The sequence below is a fragment of the Anomaloglossus baeobatrachus genome, chromosome 10 (assembly GCF_048569485.1).
Source record: "Anomaloglossus baeobatrachus isolate aAnoBae1 chromosome 10, aAnoBae1.hap1, whole genome shotgun sequence".
Lineage (NCBI taxonomy): Eukaryota > Metazoa > Chordata > Amphibia > Anura > Aromobatidae > Anomaloglossus > Anomaloglossus baeobatrachus.
Genome location: NC_134362.1, coordinates 170,022,247 through 170,046,066, shown reverse-complemented (window position 1 = coordinate 170,046,066; position 23,820 = coordinate 170,022,247). Strand labels below are relative to the sequence as shown.

The 23,820-nt window shown below is 50.8% G+C and overlaps 1 protein-coding gene across 1 annotated transcript in view; it reads left to right on the top strand.

The window, feature by feature from the left end:
- The window catches only part of NUP93 (nucleoporin 93), a 124,188-nt gene that overhangs the window by 96,285 nt on the left and 4,083 nt on the right, over positions 1-23,820 (top strand). Inside the window, exons 14-19 of the mRNA XM_075326897.1 lie at positions 5,730-5,856; positions 17,484-17,556; positions 17,656-17,700; positions 18,608-18,724; positions 18,975-19,093; positions 19,475-19,592. Coding sequence (XP_075183012.1) covers positions 5,730-5,856; positions 17,484-17,556; positions 17,656-17,700; positions 18,608-18,724; positions 18,975-19,093; positions 19,475-19,592 — 599 coding nt within the window. The remainder of the gene's footprint in view (positions 1-5,729; positions 5,857-17,483; positions 17,557-17,655; positions 17,701-18,607; positions 18,725-18,974; positions 19,094-19,474; positions 19,593-23,820) is intronic.

Genomic DNA, 23,820 nt, shown 5'->3' with positions numbered 1-23,820 from the left:
GTATAAAGTCATTACAGCATGTGATTATAGCTGATTCTTCTTGTGAGGTAAAACCTTTCCCTCGCTGTTTTTAAGAAATGTTTTACATCAAAGAAAGAATAATTTGCAATCTAGAGCTGTAATGTCTGTATTTCTCTGACGCCTCATTGGGGGACACAGGACCATGGGTGTTATGCTGCCTATCCATAGGAGGACACTAAGTAGATGCAAAAGCATAGCTCCTCCTCTGCAGTATACACCCCCTGGCCGGGCCAGGCAAGCTCAGTTTTAGCTTAGTGTCTGTAGGAGGCACTTACTTTCAAGGTTTGTTATTTTTTGAGGGCGACTGTTTCCTTTTGGGACCGATCTCCCACTACCATCAACGGGCGGGAACGTGGAGTGTCGCCTCCATGTACCCCCTCCTGCGACACTGGACGATGGGTTCCACAGACACCGATTTTCCAAAGCCCAGGGTAGAGGCCTGTGCCCCTATAGCCCAATTCCTCAGCCCCTCTTTGCAGGCTCTGAGTTGAATATGGCACCAATTCCTCAGCCCCTCTTTGCAGGCTCTGAGTTGAATATGGCACCGGTGTGACCGGACACAGCAAGCTGACTATTTTCACTGCCTGGACTGAAGCAGTGTTTTAAGGTGAGATCCCCCCTGACTGGTTTCCCAAACAAAGGGAGAAAAGACGCTGCAGGGAAGGCTCCCAGGACATTTACAGTATTTATTATGAGAAAGTCCCTTGCTGAGTGCAAGGAGGAGAGCCCCAAGGATCCTGCACACACAGTGTTAACATTTCTCTAGCTTGCTGGCTGGAAGAGGGGGGGGAAGTCACTCCTGTTTGCAGAAAGTCCTGCAGATAATTTACCGGTGACAGGGGAGGGCCCAGAGCTCAGGAACTCACCTGTTTATTTGCTCTGTTTATTTGCTCTAGCAGAAAAGCGAGCAGAGAGAACCACCAGTGACAAGCTGTGTGCTGACGGGAGGGAGAGGAAGGAAAACTATCAGAAGCTCCCTTCCCGACGTTTTTTACTACCCACAGCAGGGGGAGCACACTGACTTCATCTTCGCGCTCTTTTAGCGCTAAGCCCTGCCCCCCCCGTGGCCGCGATAAGCCCCGCCCCCCCAGGAAAGCGTGTGAAGATCTCCATAGAGCTTAATCCTTCCTGAGGAAGGGGCTATCGGCTGATTCTGGTGAGGTGCTTGCTTCACTTGTAGCTCTGCTGAGCATTGCTCCCCCTCCTGGCATACTCCTATTAGGAACATGCAGAATTCTAAGAGTGCTAAAGCCGACATAGTCTAATATTCAGCCTGCACTCTCTGCCACGCTGAGCTACCACGTAATCACACCTCTTCTCTCTGTGAGACCTGTGCCCCCCCCCAAGACCCCCCTGCCACCACCGCCGCAACCGTCAGCCCAGAGCCTATGGCTCCCAGCCCACCGGGATGGGCAGTTTCTGTCCCGATCCATGGAAAAACTGTCACAGAACCTGGTGCTAGCTATGCAATGTCGTCCTCCACACCCTTCTGGGTCCCTGGACGGAACGCAGCCTGAGGATACCCCTATGGAGGATCCTTCTGAGGTAATCCGGGCACATGCTTCACCGGTTGCAGGGATCAGGAAAAGAGCACACGGCCGAGTGTCTCCAGCGGGCTCTCCCTCGGGAGCACACAGGGCAGGCTCTCCCACACGCTCCACGGCTTCTGATGAGCTGGAGGAGGGAGAATGCTGTTTGTACCAGGAGGATTCCTTGGTTTCATCCTCCCCAGATGATCAAACTGCAATAGACTCCCTTATAGCAGCAGTCAACCAAACTCTGCATGTGGAGGATCCCCCATCCACTACCACTGACCATGCGGTCTCCTTTAAGAGGGCAAGGAAACCCCAAAAGGTTTTCGCTGATCACCCAGAGTTTCAGGATATCCTCACAAAGCAAAGGGAGAAGCCTGACAGGCGCTTCGGTAACCGAAAACTCATGGAGTCCCGGTACCCTTTTGCCTCACCTGCCCCTAAGGGCTGGGCCGATCCGCCCTCAGTCGACCCCCCCCCCCCCCCGGTCTCCCGCCTTACCACAAAGACGCTCCTGTCTTTAACCGATGGTTCCTCCATCAAGGACCCGACAGACAGACAGGTGGAGCACCTCGCCCGCTGTGATTTGAGGCTGCGGGTTCCTCCCTTTCGCCCTCCATTGCCGCTGTGTGGGTCGCTAAGGCGATCTCGGTCTGGGCAGAATCCCTTAACATTTCGCTTGAGGAATCCCAGTTCACTCATACCTTCACAGAGGTAACAGCTCAAATTGCCGCTGCGGCGGAGTACCTCATGCAGGCCTCCATGGACGCTGCTACCTGCACAGCGTTTGCCGCCTCAAATACCATAGCCATCCGTTGAGCTCTCTGGCTCCGACAATGGCGAGCGGACTCTGCCGCCAAGAAGTCTCTCACGGGCCTTCCCTTTTTTCGAGACCGATTGTTTGGCGAACGTCTGGACAAGCTCATTTCTGACGCCACGGGAGGAAAGAGTACTTCCCTCCCCCAGCTGAAGTCCAGGACGTCCTTCACCAGACGTCCACAGTCCTTGTTCTGCTCCTTTCGGAACTCATTTGGTTGGTCGACATCCCGTGCTGTCCCCGCCACCAGCCGCGGACTACGCAGAGACCGACCTTCTCAGCTCTCCCCGAAACCCACTTCGTCATGGCAGCCTAGACCGAAACAGTCCAGGACTAGGGAGACTCGGCCACGACGTTTTCCCCCCTCATGACTCCTTCGGCGCCCCAGAAGACACACTCATTGTAGGAGGTCGACTGCGGCTCTTTCATCACATCTGGGCTGCCGCCTCAGACGACAAATGGGTGCGAGACCTTGTGTCTTCCGGTTACCACATAGAATTTCGGACCCGACCCCCGAGTCGGTTCTTTCTCTCAAACCCCCCAAAGACTCGAAAACGACGCGAAGCTTTTTTCTCAGCAATCCACTCGCTCTAAACAGCAGGAGTGATAATACCTGTCCCAGACGTCGAGAAGTTCGGGGTTTTTTATTCCAACCTCTTTGTGGTCCCCAAAAAGGATGGGTCAGTTCGACCCATCCTGGACCTCAAACACCTAAACAAACATGTTCACGTACGGAGATTCAGAATGGAGTCCCTAAGGTCCATTATTGCATCCATGGTCGAAGGGGAATTCCTCGCCTCCATAGACATCAAGGACGCGTACCTGCACATACCCATCGCCCCAGATCACCAAAAGTTCCTCCGCTTCACAATTCAGGACTCCCACTTTCAATTCATAGCTCTACCCTTCGGCCTTGCCACCACACCAAGGGTCTTCACCAAAGTCATGGCGGCCGCCATGAGCGTCCTTCACGCCAGGGGAGTAGTCGTTCTCCCTTACTTGAACGACCTCCTCATCAAGGCCCCCTCCTTCCACGACTGCTCAACCAGCGTACAGATCACTGTGGACACCCTATCTCGCTTAGGGTGGCTAGTGAATCTGGACAAATCATCCCCGATCCCATCACGATCCATCACCTTCCTGGGCATGTCCCTGGACACCCGTCGGGGCTTGATCCTTCTCCCTCAGGACAAGGCGATCGCTCTTCAACGAGCGGTACGCTGCCTTCTACGTCCTCCGTCTCGCTCCATTCGATTCAGCATGAAAGTGCTCGGCAGGATGGTGGCAGCTATGGAAGCAGTACCCTTTGCTCAACTGCACCTCCGCCCACTGCAGCTAGCCCTTCTAGCGGCCTGGGACAAGAGCCCCTTCTCCCTGGACAGACATCTTCACCTGACGCCTTCAGTCAGATACGCACTCCACTGGTGGCTTTGGTCCTCATCCCTATCGAAGGGGAGATCTTTTCTCCCAGTCAACTGGCTGGTCCTGACCACGGATGCCAGCCTCCTAGGCTGGGGAGCAGTGTACCGGCACCACACTGCTCAAGAACGTTGGACGCCCCAGGAGTCTTTCCTACCCATAAACATCCTGGAACTCCGCGCAATCTTCCTCGCGCTCAGAGCGTTCTGCCCTCTGCTAGCGGGTCGTCAGATTCGAGTCCAATCGGACAATGCGACAGCTGTAGCCTATATCAATCGGCAGGGAACACCCGCAGCAAAGCGGCTTATCTCGAGGCCCACAAGCACAAGATCCTCAGCTGGCCCGAATCGTCGGGATCAGTGATGTCAGCGGTACACATACCGGGGGTAGAGAACTGGGCAGCAGACTTTCTAAGTCGCCAAGGCCTGGCCGCCGGAGATTGGTCTCTCCACCCAGATGTGTTTCTACACATCTGCACTCGCTGGGGCACACCAGACGTGGATCTAATGGCCTCAAGGTTGAACGCAAAGGTACCCGCGTTCATAGCCAGGACACGCGACACGCAGTCCATCGGCGCGGATGCTCTAGTCTGCTCCTGGCACCAATTCCGCCTGCCTTACATATTTCCACCTCTACCTCTGCTGCCGCGGGTAATCAGGAAAATCAAGGCAGAGGGAGTCCCGGTGATACTGATAGCACCGGACTGGCCCAGGCGCATTGTTCTGCCTTCCTTTTGTCCACACCCTGTTCATAGGGTGGAAAGGTCTCTGCATTCGTTAGACCTCGTCAGAGCTCTCAGATATTACATATCCAGGACAGCCCCCTTTAGGAAAACGGACTCTTTGTTCGTCATTCCTGAGGGGCCTAAGAAGGGACAGGCAGCTTCAAAGGCGACTCTGGCTCGCTGGATCGCTCTGCGATCCAGGAAGTCTACCGCTTGCAACTCAAGCCCATTGCTAGTGGGCTGCGGGCTCATTCCACGCGAGCAGTTGGCGCTTCGTGGGCCATTCGGCATCAGGCTTCAGTGGAACAGGTGTGTAAGGCTGCGACCTGGTCTAGCCTACATACGTTTTCAAAGCATTACAGAGTCCATACCCAGGTTTCAGCTGAGGCAAATCTGGGTAGGAAAATTCTGCAAACGGCAGTAGAGCACCTCTCTCAGTGGGTGCTCCAGGCTGTCTGGGACTGGTTCCTAGTCCTTGGGTTGCGTTGCCTTGTTTTTATTTTTCCCACCCATGGACTGCTTTAGGACGTCCCATGGTCCTGTGTCCCCCAATGAGGCATCAGAGAAAAACGGATTTTTGTGTACTCACTGTAAAATCGTTTCCTCTTAGCCATCATTGGGGTACACAGCACCCACCCTGTTGCCCTGTTGGGCCTTGGTTCTCTCAGTACCTTATTTGGTTATGACACTTTTTTTTTTTTATCTTCTCATGTTCCTCCGTTGAGAAGTTTTTACTATTTTTTTTTTTTTTTTTTTTTTTTTTTTCTCCTACTGCTTGTGTACTAAAACTGAGACTGCCTGGCCCGGCCAGGGGGTGTATACTGCAGAGGAGGAGCTATGCTTTTGCATCTACTTAGTGTCCTCCTATGGATAGGCAGCATAACACCCATGGTCCTGTGTCCCCCAATGATGGCTAAGAGAAAACGATTTTACGGTGAGTACACAAAAATCCGTTTATTTTTTACTTCCTCCCCAGCCCAGGAGCTGTGGTATTATCAGACCATGTCCCTGTATGGTCAGACACGGCCATTACACAGCAGCAGAATGAAGTTTCTTTGGTTTACTTTTCAGCAATTGTATACAACCCAAGTGTTGTTCCTGGTAGTGCAGCCCCATCCAAGTCACTTCAGTGGCACTGAGCAGCCTCTTCTTCATTCTGCCGACCGTTCTGTCCACACTAGACATGTGATATCAAATTGTTCATCTGTCATTGCAGTGAGCCAAGAAGGAGGAGACCCCGTTGGTGTCCGACGTCTCAACTTTGTCCGTCTTCTTATGCTTTACACGCGGAAATTTGAACCGACCGACCCCAGAGAAGCTCTGCAATACTTTTACTTTCTCAGGTAGGTACCATAAAATCGAAATGCACTTAAGTGGTCTTTCAAAAACATTGAGTATTTAGAAGGGGTCCCGAGTTGGGTTTTTTTGCCTGCCTGTTACTGTGGTTCCATGGATAGAGCATGATCAGACAATTGCTGCAAAAGTACTAAAGCTTACATGGAAAGAAATCTGAACAGAGGCAGCGGGACATTCGGGACAGACGGGGAAGGTCTCTACTCACAATTGAAAATAAGGCCTGATCGCGACTCTATTTTTACAGATATATCAATCACATTGTAGCCTACAATTTAATATTTATCTACGGAATCTATCGATAGATATAGACATAGATATATCGACAGATATAATATATTATATATAATCTCTCCATCTATATATATATATATATATATATATATATATATATATATATATACATACATACATATATATATATATATATATATATATATATATATATATATATATATATATATATATATATATATATATATATATATATAGTAGGATTTTTGTGTACTCACCGTAAAATCTCTTCCTCTGAGTCTTCATTGGGGGACACAGGACCATGGGTTATGCTGCTGTCACTAGGAGGCTGACACTAAGTAAACACAAAAAGTTAGCTCCTCCCTAGCAGTATACACCCCGAGCCGGAGGCGGGCTCAGACCAGTTTGGTGCACAAGCAGTAGGAGGAGTACGAGAATCACCATACATAAAACAATGAAGCCATGCGAACAAGTGGTCTATGAACATAAGACCGCTGAAAATGGCAGGCAAATGCAATTTAACAACCAAAAAACAAGCAGGGTGGGTGCTGTGTCCCCCAATGAAGACTCAGAAAGAGATTTTACGGTGAGTACACAAAAATCCTACTTTCTCTATCGTTTCATTGGGGCACACAGGACCATGGGACGTCCAAAAGCAGTCCCTGGGTGGGAATACAGAAGCACCGCCGATAGGAAGAAAACAACGACCTCCCTCGACGGGCTTGTACCATAATTGAATGCTGTCACCCTATTACAGGTGTGCAACTGCCGCCTGCAAGACCTTTCTCCCAAAACTAGCATCTGCCGATGCTTGGGTGTGAGCATGGTAGAACCTAGTAAAGGTATGCAGGCTAGACCAGGTGGCGGCCTTGCAGACCTGGTCGGCCGACGCCTGATGCCTACTCACCCAAGAGGCTCCCACTGCCCGCGTAGAGTGCGCCCTTACCCCCCGCGACGGAGACTTGTCCCGAATCCGATAGGCCTCAGATATGGCGGAACGGATCCATCTGGCAATTGTGGCTTTGGATGCCGATTCACCCCTCTTGGGACCAGAAGGAAGGACAAACAGACCATCCGACTTACGGAACGGCGCGGTTCTGGAGACGTAAATTCTGAGGGCGCGCACCAGGTCCAGAGTGTGCAAGAACCTCTCCAAGCTGTGAGAGGGGCCAGGACAGAAGGACGGAAGGACAATTTCTTGGTTTAGATAGAACGGGGAGACCACCTTTGGGAGAAAGGAGGGATCTGGCCGGAGAACCGCTTTGTCCTGGTGAAAAAACAAAAAGGGGGCACGACAAGAGAGAGCTGCCAGCTCTGACGTCCTTCGAATAGAAGTGATGGCAACGAGGAACACCTTTTTCCAAGACAGGTGAGAAAGGGAAGAATCCCGCAAGGGCTCGAAGGGAGGACCCTGAAGTGACCCTAGGACTAGATTAAGGTCCCACGGTTCTAGAGGCCGACGATACGGCGGGGCCAGGTGGGCAACTCCCTGGATGAAGGTCTTAACCTGTGGGCGAGAGGCCAGTGGCTTCTGAAACAGGATTGACAAAGCCGATACCTGGCCCTTTAGTGTGGCGAGCGAGAGACCCGCATCTAGGCCTGACTGCAAGAATGCCAATAGGGAAGGAAGGGAGAAGGCGAGAGGAGAAGAAATGCTGTGTTCTTTACACCACCTGAAGAAGACTTTCCACGTGTGGTAATATATTTTTGATGAAGATGGCTTCCTGGCCCTAATCATTGTCTGTATCACCCTTGAAGAAAAACCAGCCTGAGCTAGAACCCAGGATTCAATAGCCAGGCCGTGAAATTTAGGACCCTTGAGTTCTGATGGAAAACAGGTCCCTGCTGCAGAAGATCGGGACGGTCTGGAAGGCGCCACGGAGGGTCTGCGAGGAGCTGAGTGAGTTCCGCAAACCATGCTCGCCTGGGCCAGTCCGGAGCCACCAGAATAACTGGAATTCCTTCTGCCTTGATCTTCTTGAGGACCCTCGGGATCAGAGGGAGCGGAGGGAAGATGTACGGGAGACTGAACTGGCTCCATGACAGGGTGAGGGCGTCGACTCCTAAAGCCAAGCGGTCGCGGCACCGTGCTACAAATTGCGGAACCTGACAGTTGAACTGGGAGGCCATTAGGTCCACATCCGGAACTCCCCATCTGTCGCAGATCTGGTTGAAGACTTCCCGGTTGAGGGACCATTCGCCGGAGGCGAGGCCTTCCCTGCTGAGGAAGTCCGCCGCCCAATTGTCCACGCCTGGGATGTGTACTGCTGAGATCAGGGAGTGATGACACTCGGCCCAGTGCAAAATCTTCCTGACTTCTCGCATCGCCCCGACACTTCTTGTGCCTCCTTGGTGGTTGATGTACGCCACCGCCGTCGCATTGTCCGACTGGATCCTGACCGGGCAACCCTGTACTAGGTGCCGAAACTGCTGCAAGGCTAGCCGGATGGCTCTAATCTCCAGAATGTTGATCGGGAGACAACTCTCCCGCGGTGTCCATCGGCCTTGCGCTGTGTGATGCCGGAACACTGCCCCCCAGCCCTGGAGACTGGCATCGGTGGTCACTATCTTCCAGTGGAGCGGGAGGAATGACCTTCCTGTCGCGAGGTTGCGTTGATTGATCCACCAACGAAGTGAGTGGCGGGTCTCCGGCGAAAGATGAAACCTGCGGTCCAGAGAAAAGGGAGATCTGTCCCACTTCCTCAGCAAGGCCAGCTGGAGGGGCCGGAGGTGGAACTGTGCAAAGGGTACCTACTCGCATGCCGAACCTGATGGAAACTTGACGCTGACGCCGGAGAACGCGGAGGCCTCGTTGCAGGGAGGACATCTTCTCCTGTGTGAGGAAAACTCGCCCTTGGGTGGTATCGAATATCATGCCTAAAAAGGTGATCCGTCGGGCAGGGATTAGAGAGGACTTCTTCCGATTGATCAGCCATCCTAACCGTGAAAGGGTGTCGATCGTGACCTGAACCCCAAGACGACAGTCCTCGAAAGAAGAACCTTTGATCAACATATCGTCCAAGTACGGGATGACCATAACACCCCTGGAATGTAGGACGGACATGGCAGCCGCCATGATCTTCGTAAAGACTCTGGGGGCGGATGCGAGGCCGAAAGGAAGAGCCGTGAACTGGAAGTGATCCTCCGCTATCGCAAAGCGGAGGAACTGTTGGTGAGAGGTGGCTATAGGGACGTGAAGATAGGCGTCTTGAATATCCAGCGATGCCAGGAATTCGCCGACCTCCATGGACGTGATTACGGAGCGGAGTGACTCCATTCGAAACGGCCGAGGCCTCACCAACCTGTTTAGAAGCTTTAGGTCGAGGACGGGGCGGACAGAGCCGTCCTTCTTGGGGACCACGAAAAGGTTGGAATAGAACCCTTTGAAACGTTCTGCGGGAGGGACTGGTACCACGACTCCGGCTTGGAGGAGGGAGTCTATGGAGTGAAAGAACGCGCGAGCGACTCGGGAGGGCGAGATAGGAAAAAACGTCTCGGTGGCTTTGAATCGAATTCTATTTTGTAGCCTGAGACGATGATCTCTCTGACCCAGGCATCCGCGGTAAGGGGGATCCACACATGCTGGAAACGAGACAGACGCCCTCCCACAAGTCTGGCGCTGTTGCGCGCCGACCGCTAGTCACTTGGAGGAGCGTCGGCGATAACCGGAAGAGGACTTCGTGGACTGGGGTGGACGTTTACGCCAGGCGGGATTGGTCTTGAATGACGGGGTCCTCCTGTCTCTCGGAGGAGAGCGGCTTTTTTGAGGCTGGGGAGGGGAGTTGAAGCTGCGAAAGGGCCGGAAACGAGCGGTGGGGCGCCGATTCTGGACGCGCTTGAGGCGCAATTGGGGGAAAGATGTACTCTTTCCTCCCGTCGCATCGGAGATCAACTGGTCCAGCTTATCTCCGAAAAGACGTTTCCCTAGGAAGGGCAGGGAAGTCAGTGACTTCTTAGAGGCCGCATCCGCGTTCCAGGACCGGAGCCAGAGGGCTCAACGGATGGCCACATTGTTGCTGGCGGCCTGGGCCGCGCAATTGACAGATGCCTGGGCTGCATTGAGCAGGTACTCACCCGCGAGGGAAATCTGCGAGGAGATGAGGACCAGATCCGGATTGGCAGGAATGGCGCGGAGTCCGCAGCATAGCGTGTCCGCCCAGGACATCAGTGCCTTCGCAACCCAAACCGAGGCAAAGGCCGGTGAGAGGGATGTGCCCGCTGCCTCGAATGCTGAACGGGCCAACCTGTCAATTGTACGATCCGTGGGGTCCTTGAGAGACGTACCGTTAGTGAGTGTAAGGACTGTGTGAGAAGACAGGCGGGAGATTGGGGGGTCGACCTCAGGGGAGCCTGCCCATTCCTTTCGAAGACCTTCGGGAAAGGGATAATGCAAATTAATGGACTTACCGCTGGTAAATACCTTGTCCGGCTGTTGCCTGTGGTTGCGCAGTAACTCAGCGAATTCTGGATGTCCTCTGAATGCGCTCTGGGCCCGCTTCATCCGCTTAAACGAGACCTGGGTGCTCTGGGAGGAGACGGGGTCCACCTGTACCTTTAGGGTCTGGTTTACTGCTTCTATCGGGCTATTCACCATGCGCCGAATATCAGCCGCCTGCTCTGAGTCCAGCAGGGGTGCTGCATCTGAATCATCATCGGAGCGGTCAGAAGACTCCCGGGAGGAATGATAGTCTGGACCTGGGGATGAAGGTGAAACCTGGGAAGAGGCTGAAGACGAGACTTGGCGGGTCCGCTTCTGAGCAGCTGAGGAGGTCCCTGCGACGGGGCTCACCTGCTCCGGAGGCGATTGCGTCGGGTCTGCGGGAGTCTGGGCGAGCGACGGCAGCAGGTGCAGTGCTTGCGCGATGGTCCGAGAAGCCTCAGAGAGGGAATCTACGGACTGGGACAGGGACGCTAGCCAGTCGGGGGGGCGGGACGCAGGGCTCTGTAGCATCTGGCGCTGCGGCGGCTGCGGTATCAGAAGCGTCGGCCGAGGAGTCCTGCGGAGGCTGCGAGTCTGCAGAACAGACGGAGCATAGCGCGGCGTCCTGGCCTTGGGTAAATTTGGTTTTGCAGGAGGAGCATGCAAAAAATAAGGCAAAAGGGGCCTGCTTGGGTCGGGTGGACTTAGTATTAGGCATGGTGAAAAAAGTACTCTCCTTGGTGGCTGCTAGGAAGGAGACAGGAGAGGGTTAACTCGTCCCTAAACTAAGAGAACGCTACCTAGTGAGGGCTACTCCTTAGGAGCAGAGCTTACCCAGGTCCTGTGTGCTGCCCACCAGTCCAGAAGAGGCTGGCCAGAGAGAGGGCGAACGCCGGCACGCTGCAGCCTCAGGGGACCAGGAACAGGCTAAAATGGCGAGGGGATGCTGGAGGAGGCTGGGGGAGGAGCAGCGTTCAGGCGCGAAAAACTGGAGTATCCACAGCCCCCACCATAAGCCAGGAGGCTGAGCGGTGGGAGGAGACTGGACCTGACGATCGGCGACCAATAGCGCTGCAGCGGGGGGGCGTGGCTAGGACGCAGGAGCGACTAGGCCGAGACCGGGGCCTAAATTTTGTAGTGGGCCGGGGGAAGAGGGTAGAAGAGGTTGGTCCTACCTGATCTCTGCGCCGCCGGGCCCAGCGATGGATGCGAAGCAGGCAGGACGCTCTGCCCATGCCTGTGTACAGTGCCCCCGTCCTGGAAGACTGTGGACTCCGGGGGAGCAGCGTGCTGAGGCAGGACATCAGGATGAGGGTCAGGAGCCCCCCTGCAGGAGAAGGCAGCGGTGAGGGCCTCATCTGATTACAAACGCGCTGCGGAGGTCCCGACCCTGCTGTATGCCCCTGTACGCCCTTTGGGGTGATACCGCAGGGCGAATCAGGGGTGCCCACGAGAATCTGCCCACACGCGCAACCCCGGGAGTGGTACCACGGGGATGGACGGGGGAGAGGGCCCGAAATCTCAAGCCCCTGGGGAGTGGTACCCACAGGGCTGCGGAGGATGAGTGAAGAGAATACCTGCAGAAAAAAAGAAGACAGGTATGAGAGCGATGAGCGGCGCCAAAATAAAGGAAAAAAGCGCAAAAAAACAAATGGCTGAGGGGGGCCGAGACGGCCCACATCAGCCTCCTACGACACTAAGCAAAAAACTGATCTGAGTCCGCCTCCGGCTCGGGGTGTATACTGCTAGGGAGGAGCTAACTTTTTGTGTTTACTTAGTGTCAGCCTCCTAGTGACAGCAGCATAACCCATTGTCCTGTGTCCCCCAATGAAACGATAGAGAAATATATGTGTGTGTGTGTGTGTGTGTGTATGTATGTATGTATGTATGTATGTATGTATGTATATATATATAATATAAAATATATATATAATATATATATATATATATATATATATATATATATATATATACATATACACACACACATATATTTCTCTATGTGTGTGTGTATAAGTATATATATATATATATATATATATATATAATATATATACATACACACAAAGCAAGAAGGCCTGCGGAGACACCATCACATGTCTCAACGCTGGCAGGAAACTAGCCAGGTCTTTCACCGGGAAGGAACAACCACGGGAAGAGCAATCTCCAGTCAAGGAGACCACCTATGCCAAACATGGTATCCATCCACAGACAGCCGTTTCGGGGTATTTGCCCCTCATCAGTGTGGAGTAGGAATCTGGCTAGTGGGAGCATTGCCTAGTAAAGATTATGTGAGCAAGTATGGTTGACCTTAGGGAGATCAACATCCACCACTGCGGAGACACCATCACGTGTTTCTCAACGCAGTGATTCTAGAGCAATGCCCCCTGGGTAATATTCAAAGCAAGAAGGCCTGCGGAGACACCATCACATGTCTCAACGCTGGCAGGAAACTAGCCAGGTCTTTCACCGGGAAGGAACAACCACGGGAAGGGCAGTCTCCAGTCAAGGAGACCACCTATGCCAAACATGGTATCTATCCACAGACAGCCGTTTCGGGGTATTTGCCCCTCATCGTCTTTTACTAGGCAATGTCCCACTAGCCAGATTCCTACTCCACACTGACTGCCCTTCCCGTGGTTGTTCCTTCCCGGTGAAAGACCTGGCTAGTTTCCTGCCAGCGTTGAGAAACATGTGATGGTGTCTCCGCAGGCCTTCTTGCTTTGAATATTACCCAGGGGGCATTGCTCTAGAATCACTGCGTTGAGAAACACATGATGGTGTCTCCGCAGTGGTGGATGTTGATCTCCCTAAGGTCAACCATCCTTGCTCACATATACACACACACACACACACACACACACACACACACACACACATATATATAAATATAATATGTATAATATATATATATAATATATATATATATATATATAAAATATATGTATGTACGTATGTGTGTATATATATATATATACACAGTGCCTACAAGTAGTATTCAACCCCCTGCAGATTTAGCAGGTTTGATAAGATGCAACTAATTTAGAGCCTGCAAACTTCAAACAAGAGCAGGATTTATTAACAGATGCATAAATCTTACAAACCAACAAGTTATGTTGCTCAGTTAAATTTTAATAAATTTTCAACATAAAAGTGTGGGTCAATTATTATTCAACCCCTAGGTTTAATATTTTGTGGAATAACCCTTGTTTGCAATTACAGCTAATAATCGTCTTTTATAAGACCTGATCAGGCCGGCACAGGTCTCTGGAGTTATTTTGGCCCACTCCTCCATGCAGATCTTCTCCAAGTTATCTAGGTTCTTTGGGTGTCTCATGTGGACTTTAATCTTGAGCTCCTTCCACAAGTTTTCAATTGGGTTAAGGTCAGGAGACTGACTAGGCCACTGCAACACCTTGATTTTTTCCCTCTTGAACCAGGCCTTGGTTTTCTTGGCTGTGTGCTTTGGGTCGTTGTCTTGTTGGAAGATGAAATGACGACCCATATTAAGATCCTTGATGGAGGAGCGGAGGTTCTTGGCCAAAATCTCCAGGTAGCCCGTGCTATCCATCTTCCCATGGATGCGGACCAGATGGCCAGGCCCCTTGGCTGAGAAACAGCCCCACAGCATGATGCTGCCACCACCATGCTTGACTGTAGGGATGGTATTCTTGGGGTCGTATGCAGTGCCATCCAGTCTCCAAACGTCACGTGTGTGGTTGGCACCAAAGATCTCGATCTTGGTCTCATCAGACCAGAGAACCTTGAACCAGTCTGTCTCAGAGTCCTCCAAGTGATCATGAGCAAACTGAAGACGAGCCTTGACATGACGCTTTGAAAGTAAAGGTACCTTACGGAACGGAGACCATTGCGGTGGAGTACGTTACTTATGGTATTGACTGAAACCAATGTCCCCACTGCCATGAGATCTTCCCAGAGCTCCTTCCTTGTTGTCCTTGGGTTAGCCTTGACTCTTCGGACAAGCATGGCCTCGGCACGGGAGGAAACTTTCAAAGGCTGTCCAGGCCGTGGAAGGCTAACAGTAGTTCCATAAGTCTTCCACTTCCGGATGATGCTCCCAACAGTGGAGACAGGTAGGCCCAACTCCTTAGAAAGGGTTTTGTACCCCTTGCCATCCTTGTGACCCTCCACGATCTTGTCTCTGATGGCCTTGGAATGCTCCTTTGTCTTTCCCATGTTGACCAAGTATGAGTGCTGTTCACAAGTTTGGGGAGGGTCTTAATTAGTCAGAAAAGGCTGGAAAAAGAGATAATTAATCCAAACATGTGAAGCTCATTGTTCTTTGTGCCTGAAATACTTCTTAATACTTTAGGGGAACCAAACAGAATTCTGGTGGTTTGAGGGGTTGAATAATAAATGACCCTCTGAATAAACTTTTCTCAATTTAAAAAAAAAAAAAGAAATATTCTTTTTTGCTGCAGTGCATTTCACACTTCCAGGCTGATCTACAGTCCAAATGTCACAATGCCAAGTTAATTCCGAATGTGTAAACCTGCTAAATCTGCAGGGGGTTGAATACTACTTGTAGGCACTGTATATATACTAAAAGGTGGCCCGATTCTAACGCATCGGGTATTCTAGAATTTATTGTGTAGTTACTGTATGATTTTTGTTATATATATGTTTTCTGTAGTTGCCAAGTGTTTGTGTAAGGCGCTGTAAATGTTCTGGGTGTTGTCTGGGTGGGGGGGGTGTGAGAGCGGTGTTGTTTGTGTGTTGCGTTGTTTGTAGAGCGCTGTGTGTCTGCAGCGTTGTGTGTGTTGCATTTTTTGTGGAGTGCTGTGTGTCTGCAGTATTGTGTGTGTGTGTGTGTGTGGTGCTGTATGTGTTGCACGGTTTGTGTGGGTGTGTGTGTGTGTTTTGGGGGGAGGTATGTTTTGTGCAGTGTGTGTGTCTGTTGGAGGAGTAGTCCTGGAGAGAGAGGAGGATAATAGGAGGAGAAGTCCTGGGAGAGAGGAGGATAATAGGAGGAGGAGTCCTGGGGGGAGAAGAGTATAATAGAAGTAGTCCTGGGGGGAGAGGAGGATAATAGGTGGAGTAGTCCTGGGGAGAGAGGAGGATAATAAGAGGAGGAGGATAATAGGAGGGGTAGTCCTGAGGGGAGAGGAGGATAATAGGTGGAGTAGTCCTGGGGGGAGAGGAGGATAATAGGTGGAGGAGTCCTGGGGGGAGAGGAGTATAATAGGAGGAGTAGTCCTGTAAGAGAGGCGTATAATAGGAGGAGTAGTCCTGGGGGGAGAGGAGGATAATAGGAGTAGTCGTCCTGGGGGGAGAGGAGTATAATAGGAGGAGTAATCCTGGAGGTGAGGAGAATAATAGGAGGAGTAGTCCTGGGGGAAGAGGAGGATAATAGGAGGAGTAGTCCTGGGGAGAAAGGAGGATAATAGGAGGAGGAGTCCTGGGGTGAGAGGAGGATAAAAGGAGGAGGAGTCCTGGGGGGAGTGGAGTATAATAGGAGTAGTAGTCCTGGGGGGAGAGGAGGATAATAGGTGGAGTAGACCTGGAGGTGAGGAGTATAATAGGAGGAGTAGTCCTGGGGGGAGAGGAGGATAATAGAAGTAGTCCTGGAGAGAGAGGAGTATAATAGGAGGAGTAGTCCTTGGGGAGAGAGGAGGATAATAGGAGGAGTAGTCCTGGGGAAGGGGAGTATAATAGGAGGAGTAGTCCTGGAGGAGACGTGTCTGATAGGTGGTGGAGTAGTCCTGGGGGGAGGTGTATGTGTGTGGGGGCGTGGCCGAGCATGTGGGGGCGTGGCCGAGGAGGGCAGAGTGGGGGCGTGGCCGAGCATGTGGGGGCGTGGCCGAGGAGGGCAGAGTGGGGGCGTGGCCGAGGAGGGGCAGAGTATGGGGGCGTGGACGAAAAGGGGCAGAGTGGGGGGCGTGGCCGAGGAGGGCAGAATGGGGGGCGCGGCCAAGGGGGCAGAGTGTGGGGGGGTGGGCGTGGCAGAGTGTGGGGGCGTGGCCAAGTGGGGAAGAGTGTGGGGGCGTGGCCGAGGGGGGCAAAGTGTGGGGGCGTGGCCGAGGGGACAACTATGCAAAGCGGTTTCCATAGTTACCTGATGTGTATCATTGTTATCAGCGTACGTGTCCTGGGAGTCGGGGTATGCTAGTAATCATGGTACACATCAGGTAAGTATTCAAAGAGACAGTGCTGGGTCACTTGTTGGTCTCCTGCTGTGCAGCACGCATCAGCGTGTGACAGCGGGAGACCAACGATCTGAATGGGCAGGGAGCCGGCATACGCTGGTAACCATGCTACACAATATTACCCGATGTGTACCATGGTTACCAGTGTACCCCGCCCCCCCCGCACGCACGGGAGCCCACACCAGCGTACGCCGGCAACCCCAGCAATGCGAGGGTATGTGTCGGCTGGGTTGTCAGCATACGCTGGTGTGGGCTCCCGGGGGTACAGCACTCACCTGGGAGTCGGGGCTCCGTGTCAGTTCGGGGAATGCGTGCGGGGCCAGAGCGAGCATGCAATGCGTGAGGGGGCGGGGCGGGGCCGAGTTGCCAATGCGTGCAGAGGGCCGGGGCGAGAGGCCAATCCGTGTGGGGGCGGAGCCTGGGCGAGCGGCCAATCCGTGCGGGGGGGGCGGCTGCGAGCGGCCAATGAGCCGCTTGTCACGGTAACAACAGAATTTTGGAGCAAGACAGACAGAATAAGGCAATTATATATATAGATATATAATATATGTATGTGTGTATATATATATATATATATGTATATATATACCGTAATGTGTGTATGTGTGTATATGTATGTGTGTATATATATATATATATATATATATATATATATATATATATATATATATATATATATAATATTATATACATCTGAACTGTTGTGGGCTTATACCAGGCCTACGTTGATTTATCGGGTCCTTTTTTATGTTGTTTTTTTTTTTTATTCTTCCAGAAATGAGAAAGACAGTCAGGATAAGAATATGTTCCTGCGGTGCGTCAGCGAACTGGTGATTGAAAGTCGAGAGGTACAGATGCTTCCATTCTCAAAACGTCTGTTCCCTTGTTTGACATTTTGGGGTTTTTTTTATCCTCATTATTTCTTCATTTTTCTTCTTTTCTTTTAGTTTGATATGCTTCTGGGGAAGTTAGAGAAAGACGGTACAAGAAAGGTAATGAAATTTGTTATTTTGCTCATTTACAAAAATACCGTATTTTTCGGTTTATGAGACGCAACCCAAATTTGGAAAAAAACCAAAGGTATAAAAAAATGTGGTCCGTCTTATAATCCGGTGATGCCTTAAGAGGGGTGAGCAGTGGTAGAGCGGGGTCATAGGAGGCGTGACTGTGGTGGAGCAAGGCGCTGCGGGGGTGTCCCAAATACAATATAATAAAGAGAAAAGAATGTGCCACCATGAAAATTGCAAATATTTTATTGACAAAAAATTAAACACAGATAAGTGTGAGCACATCAACAATTGTCCCAAATACTCGCTGCGGATGCTGTGAGGCAGGAGCATCCAGAAACTGTCGGTGGTGCAGGCTTCAAAGAAATGGCGCCTGGAGTTGGCGCACGCGCAGATGAGATCTCAGCTTGTCATTGAGCTAATAGCTCAATCTGCGCATGTGCCATCAGCTCAATGACAAGCCGAGATCTCATCCGCGCATGTGCCACCTCTGGACGCGATATTCCTTAATCAGTGGGCCGAAGGCGGCGCATGCGCAGATGATATATGGAGCCGAGAGCTCAATCAGCCCACGAGCCTATGCCGGGTGCCATTATCTGAAACCCGCACCGCTGACCTTTTTAGGATGGCCCCTGCCTTAACACCCGCAACAAAGCAGCCCCTGTCCTGCTACCCCTCTTCACCACTTCGCAGTAAACTACATTCGGATTTTAAGACTCACCCCTCATATTCCTCACACATTTTTGGGAGGAAAAGTGCGTCTTCTAGTCCAAAAAATACGGGAATTAAGCCTCAAGAGTTTGATAATTGTTACAACGTATTGAATACTTTGTTAGCAAAAATGAATAATTGTTTCTACATTTATTTGTATTTCTATTTTTTATATTGGAAGCCTGGAGCGATCGATAAATTTACAAGGGACACAAATCCGATCATAAGTGAGGTGGCATCTGAAGCCGAGCAGAAGGGGCTGTTTGAGGAAGCCGCTAAGCTTTATGACTTGGCAATGGTAAATATATCGCATTGTTATACATATATATATATATATATAATATATGTGTGTATATATTTATATATATGTATGTATATATATGTATAAAACCACATGCGCAATATTTTGCGTAAAGACAGTTTTTGGGAATTATCCCGTCATTAAATTCTATGGTTTTTCAGCAATTCTTTTCTAAGCATACCATCATAAGACATGAAGAGATTTCTGCAAAGACACGCAGACAACTCTTCTTTATCTCTCTCCGCAGAATCCAGACAAGGTTTTGGAGCTGACGAATAAGTTGTTGAGTCCAGTTATTTCTCAGATCAGTTCTCCACAGTCCAACAAGGAGCGACTGAAAAATATGGCTCTGTCTATCGCGGAAAGGTGAGAAGATTCACATTCAACCACACATGAAAGTGGCGCTCACCATCCTCATAAAAGTATATCGCGCAAGACTTCATATACAACCTAAGTGTCAGCAGATTGATTGACGTGCTTCATGAATTAGTGCTACTATATCCAAATAAGTAGATTTTGGGTACTCACCGTAAAATCTTTTTCTTGGAGCCTTCATTGCCATGGTCTCTGTGTCCCCCAATGAAGCGATAAAGAAAGTACATTTATCCTTAACTGGCACCTTGTATCTAATCTTCTAACTACTTGGTGACATCCACTTTAATTCTAGTCAATAATTTTGTTATTAAAGAACATGATCTGTGTATTTGATAGTCCAGAACATTAATGCGGGAATTTTTTCTTCTGCAGATACAGATCCCAAGGAGTCAGCGCAGAGAAAGGAATAAACTCCACATTTTATCTGCTGTTGGATCTGATCACTTTCTTTGACAACTATCATTCCGGTCACGTTGATCTAGCATTTGATGTACGTAGTATATGTCCACTAACAAAAAGCCTGTAAACACCCCGTAAAGTATTTATATACAAATATGTTTACTTTGCATGAATCTTGCTTAGGCATCCTATGTTTTTGCATAGACCTATTGCATTATCTTTATAGCGAAGTGTCTTAAAGCAAATCTGTCATCAGGTCAAAAGTGGCCAATTTCTACTCATGTTTTATTCCCTCTGCCTCCTGAGGGTTTTTTGTTTTTTTTTAAACAAATGGTTTATTTATTTTTATGTGTATGTGTATATGTATATATATATATATATATATATATATATATATATATATATATATATATATATATAATATATTTACACAGTGGAACCTCAGTTAATGAGTAACCCAGTTTGCAAGTATTTCGCTTTACGAGCAATGATTGCTGTAAATTTGTAACTCTGTGTACGAGAAAGCTTTGCCGTACGGGCAAACACTCACCGCACACACTTCCGGTTCCGTACTTCCACCGCGCTTTAACCCGCTCCTGCAGTCTGCACAAACACACATATTATGCTCACCTAACCTTCTATCGCTGGCCTCCCGGTTTTTGTAGATCGACGCTACAGGATGTGTATCAGTAACCATCGCGACGATTGAGCAACTTTCCCTGTCAGCCTCTACTCAAAGGCCAATCAGAGACAAGCGGCTCCTGCCTTTGACGTCAGCGCTCTGGCAGCGGAAGTTCCGGCATCGGTTACGATGGTTACCCGATACACCTCCTGTACCGGTGAGCTACAAGAACCAGGAGGCCGGCAAGGCAGAAGAAGGTAAGGTGAGCATAATATGTGTGTGTTTGTGCATGTGTGGACATTGAACAAGTTGTGGAACGAATTGTCTACTTTCCAACAGTATGTGTATATGGGATAGTAACAGTCTCTCTGTCTCTCTCCCACTCTGTCTCTTTTTCCCTGTCTGTATCTTTTCCCATCTGTCTCTTTCCCTGTCTCTCTGTCTCTGTCTGTCTCTTTCCCTGTCTGTCTGTCTCTCTGTCTCTGTCTGTCTCTTTTTCCCTGTCTGTCTCTTTTTTTCCCTCTGTCTCTTTTTTTTTTTTCCCTGTCTGTCTCTTTTTTTCCCTCTGTCTCTTTTTTTTCCTGTCTGTCTCTTTTTCCCTGTCTGTCTTTTTTTTTCCCTCTGTCTCTGTCTCTTTTTTTTCCTGTCTGTCTTTTTTTCTTCGTCGCTCCATTGGGAGACCCAGACGATTGGGTGTATAGCTACTGCCTCCGGAGGCCACACAAAGCATTACACTAAAAAGTGTAAGGCCCCTCCCCTTCTGGCTATACACCCCCAGTGGGATCACTGGCTCACCAGTTTTCTGCTTTGTGCGAAGGAGGTCAGACATCCACGCATAGCTCCACTGTTTAGTCAGCAGTAGCTGCTGACTATATCGGATGGAAGAAAAGAGGGCCCATATAGGGCCCCCAGCATGCTCCCTTCTCACCCCGCTTGTGGTTTGTAAGGTTGAGGTACCTATTGCTGGTACGGCGGCTGGAGCCCACATGCTGTTTTCCTTCCACATCCCCCTGAGGGGCTCTGAGGAAGTGGGATCTTACCGGCCCCAAAGCCCTGAGGCCGGGCTCCATCCACAGACCCATTGAACCTGCTGGATACGGAGCTGGGTACCGTTCAGGGACATGGCCCTGCACCATTCAGGTACTCTGTGTCCCCGTACACACAGGCACAGCACACTCCAGACTTGCTGGGTGTGCTAGTGCGCCGGGGACAGTAAAGGGTTACAGTCACTGCAGCCTAGCTGAGTGACTTTATGTATGGGGAACTACCGCGCCGGACGCTCCGGGAGCGGCGGCGCGGCTGGGACTTGTAGTGCGCCGGGGACTTAGCGCCGACCGCGCTTTTACGGCGGCGGCGCTTATAAATCCAGTCCCCGGCTTTTGCGGCCTAGCTCCGCTTCGTTCCCGCCCCCACCCTGTCAATCAGGGTAGGGGAGAGACGCTGTACAATCAGCAGCGCCGAGGGCTGGAGCCTTATTTACATGCTCCAGCCCTCTCACTGGACACTGTGGGACGCCGGTTTCCCGCTCTGACTTGGGGGCACGCCCACGGCCCGCCCCTACTCACACGAGCTGGAGAAGACGCCGGCAGCCATTCCTGCAGTCCGAGCTGAGAGATCGGACTCTGGGCAACCAGGCACAGGACTAGGGCGACCACACACCCGCTTATAGGCGGGCGGTAAGCGGCACCTGAAGTGCTGACCCCACTAAATACCGCAGTTGTCCATTTGTATTTTTATGCTTACACTGCATAGGTCGCTATCTTTGGCTATATGCCCTCTTAGATGGCGACACATCAGCAGCAGGAAAGCAGGGGTGCTAAGGCACAGGCTTTCTATGCTGCTTGTATTGCACGTACTGAAGTGTTCATGTGTATTTATGCTTGTATGCTATACACTGCACTGTACGGTCGCTAGTCTGGGCTATTTTCGCCTAGAATGACTAGACTACAGCAGCAGAAAAGCAGGGGTGCTGAGGCACAGGTTTTTTCTATGCTGCTTGTATTGCAGGGGTTGCAGTGTTCATTTGTACTTATGCTTGTATGCTATACATTGCACTGTATGGTCGATATTCTGGGCTATATTCCCCTAGATGGCTAGTCTACAGCGGCAGAAAAGCAGGGGTGCCAAGGCACAGGCTTTCTATGCTGCTTGTATTGCATGTGCTGCAGTGTTCATTGTACTTTATGCTTGTATGCTATACATTGCATTGTACGGTCGCCATTATTGGCTCTATGTCCTAGATGGCTAGTCGGCAGCAGCATATAAGCAACACAGGCTTTCGATGCTGTTTTTACTGCATGTGATACTGTTCCACGGCACTGAACCCCATTGGGTGCAATGCTCCCCTGTAGCACTTGGTCAGCCGGGGTCTCTACTAGACGTGGCCAAAGGAACCACCTGTCAACCCTGTCCAAGGACAGGGATGGAGTTGCAATGGGATAGAGACTTGCAGTCCGGACAGGCCATGGCAATCTGGATCATTGCTCCCTGGCCACCCTCATTGGGAATAAAATCGGTGCTCCGGGGGGGGTCCCAGGAGGCTCTCTGTATGATGAGCCAGACGTAGCTCATCAGGACTTTGATCCTGACAACGCTCTCAATCCGGATACACCGGATGGTGACGCCATAAGGAATGATCCTATAGCGTCCATCAATGGAATGTTGGATCTTTCTCCCTCAGCTCCCCCAGCGGAGGAGTCAGCTTCACAGCAGGAGAAGTCCCATTTCAGTAGCTCAAACGTATATTGAGTATTTTTCTGGCCACGCTGACTTCAGAGAAGCAGTCCAGGAACACCACGCTTACCAGATAAGCGTTTTCTCCAAACGTATTAAGGATACACGTTATCCTTTTCCCCCTGACGTGGTCAAGCGCGGGACCCAGGGTCCAAAGGTGGATTCTCCAATCTCCAGGCTTGCGGCTAGAGCTATAGTTGCAGTGGAGATGGGACTTCACTTAAAGATGCCAGACAGATGGACTCTGGTTGAAATCTGTCTATGAGGCTATCGGCGTGTCGGTTGCTCCGGCATTTACAGCCGTATGGGCACCCTAAGCTTTTCAGCTGTTCTTGCACAGCTGGTCTTGAGCATATGTACATTTGTGCCGCAGGGGCGTCCATAACCTCGCAATGTCTGCATTGCGACTTACCCTATTAATGCTGTCCTGGAAGGACAGTCGAGGTTTCGGTCCTTCCCAAGCTCGGGCAGGTCCCAATTGTCCTCGTCCAGAAGAGCTGAAAAGCCTCAGAGGGGCTCAGTTTCCGGGGGCTCAATCACGCCCAAGGAAGGCAGCCGGAGGAACCGCTACCAAGGCGGTCTCCTCATGACTCTCAGCTCTCTCATCTCTCCGCATCCGCAGTTGATGGCAGACTCGCTCGCCTTTGGCGACATTTAGCTGCCACAGGTCACAGACCGGTGGGTGAGGGACATTGTGCCCACGTGCACAGGACAGAGTTCTGTTCTCGTCCTCCGACTCGATTCTTCAGAACGTCCCCACCTCCCCACCGAGCCGATGCTCTTCTGCAGGCAGAAGGAGTGGTAATCCCTGTTCCTCTTCAGGAACAAGACACGGTTTTCCTCCAATCTGGTTGTGGTGCCAAAAAAGGATGGCTCTTTCCGTTCCGTTCTGGACCTAAAACTGCTCAACAAGCACGTGGAGGCCAGGCGGTTCCGGATGAAACCCTCCGCTCCGTCATTGCCT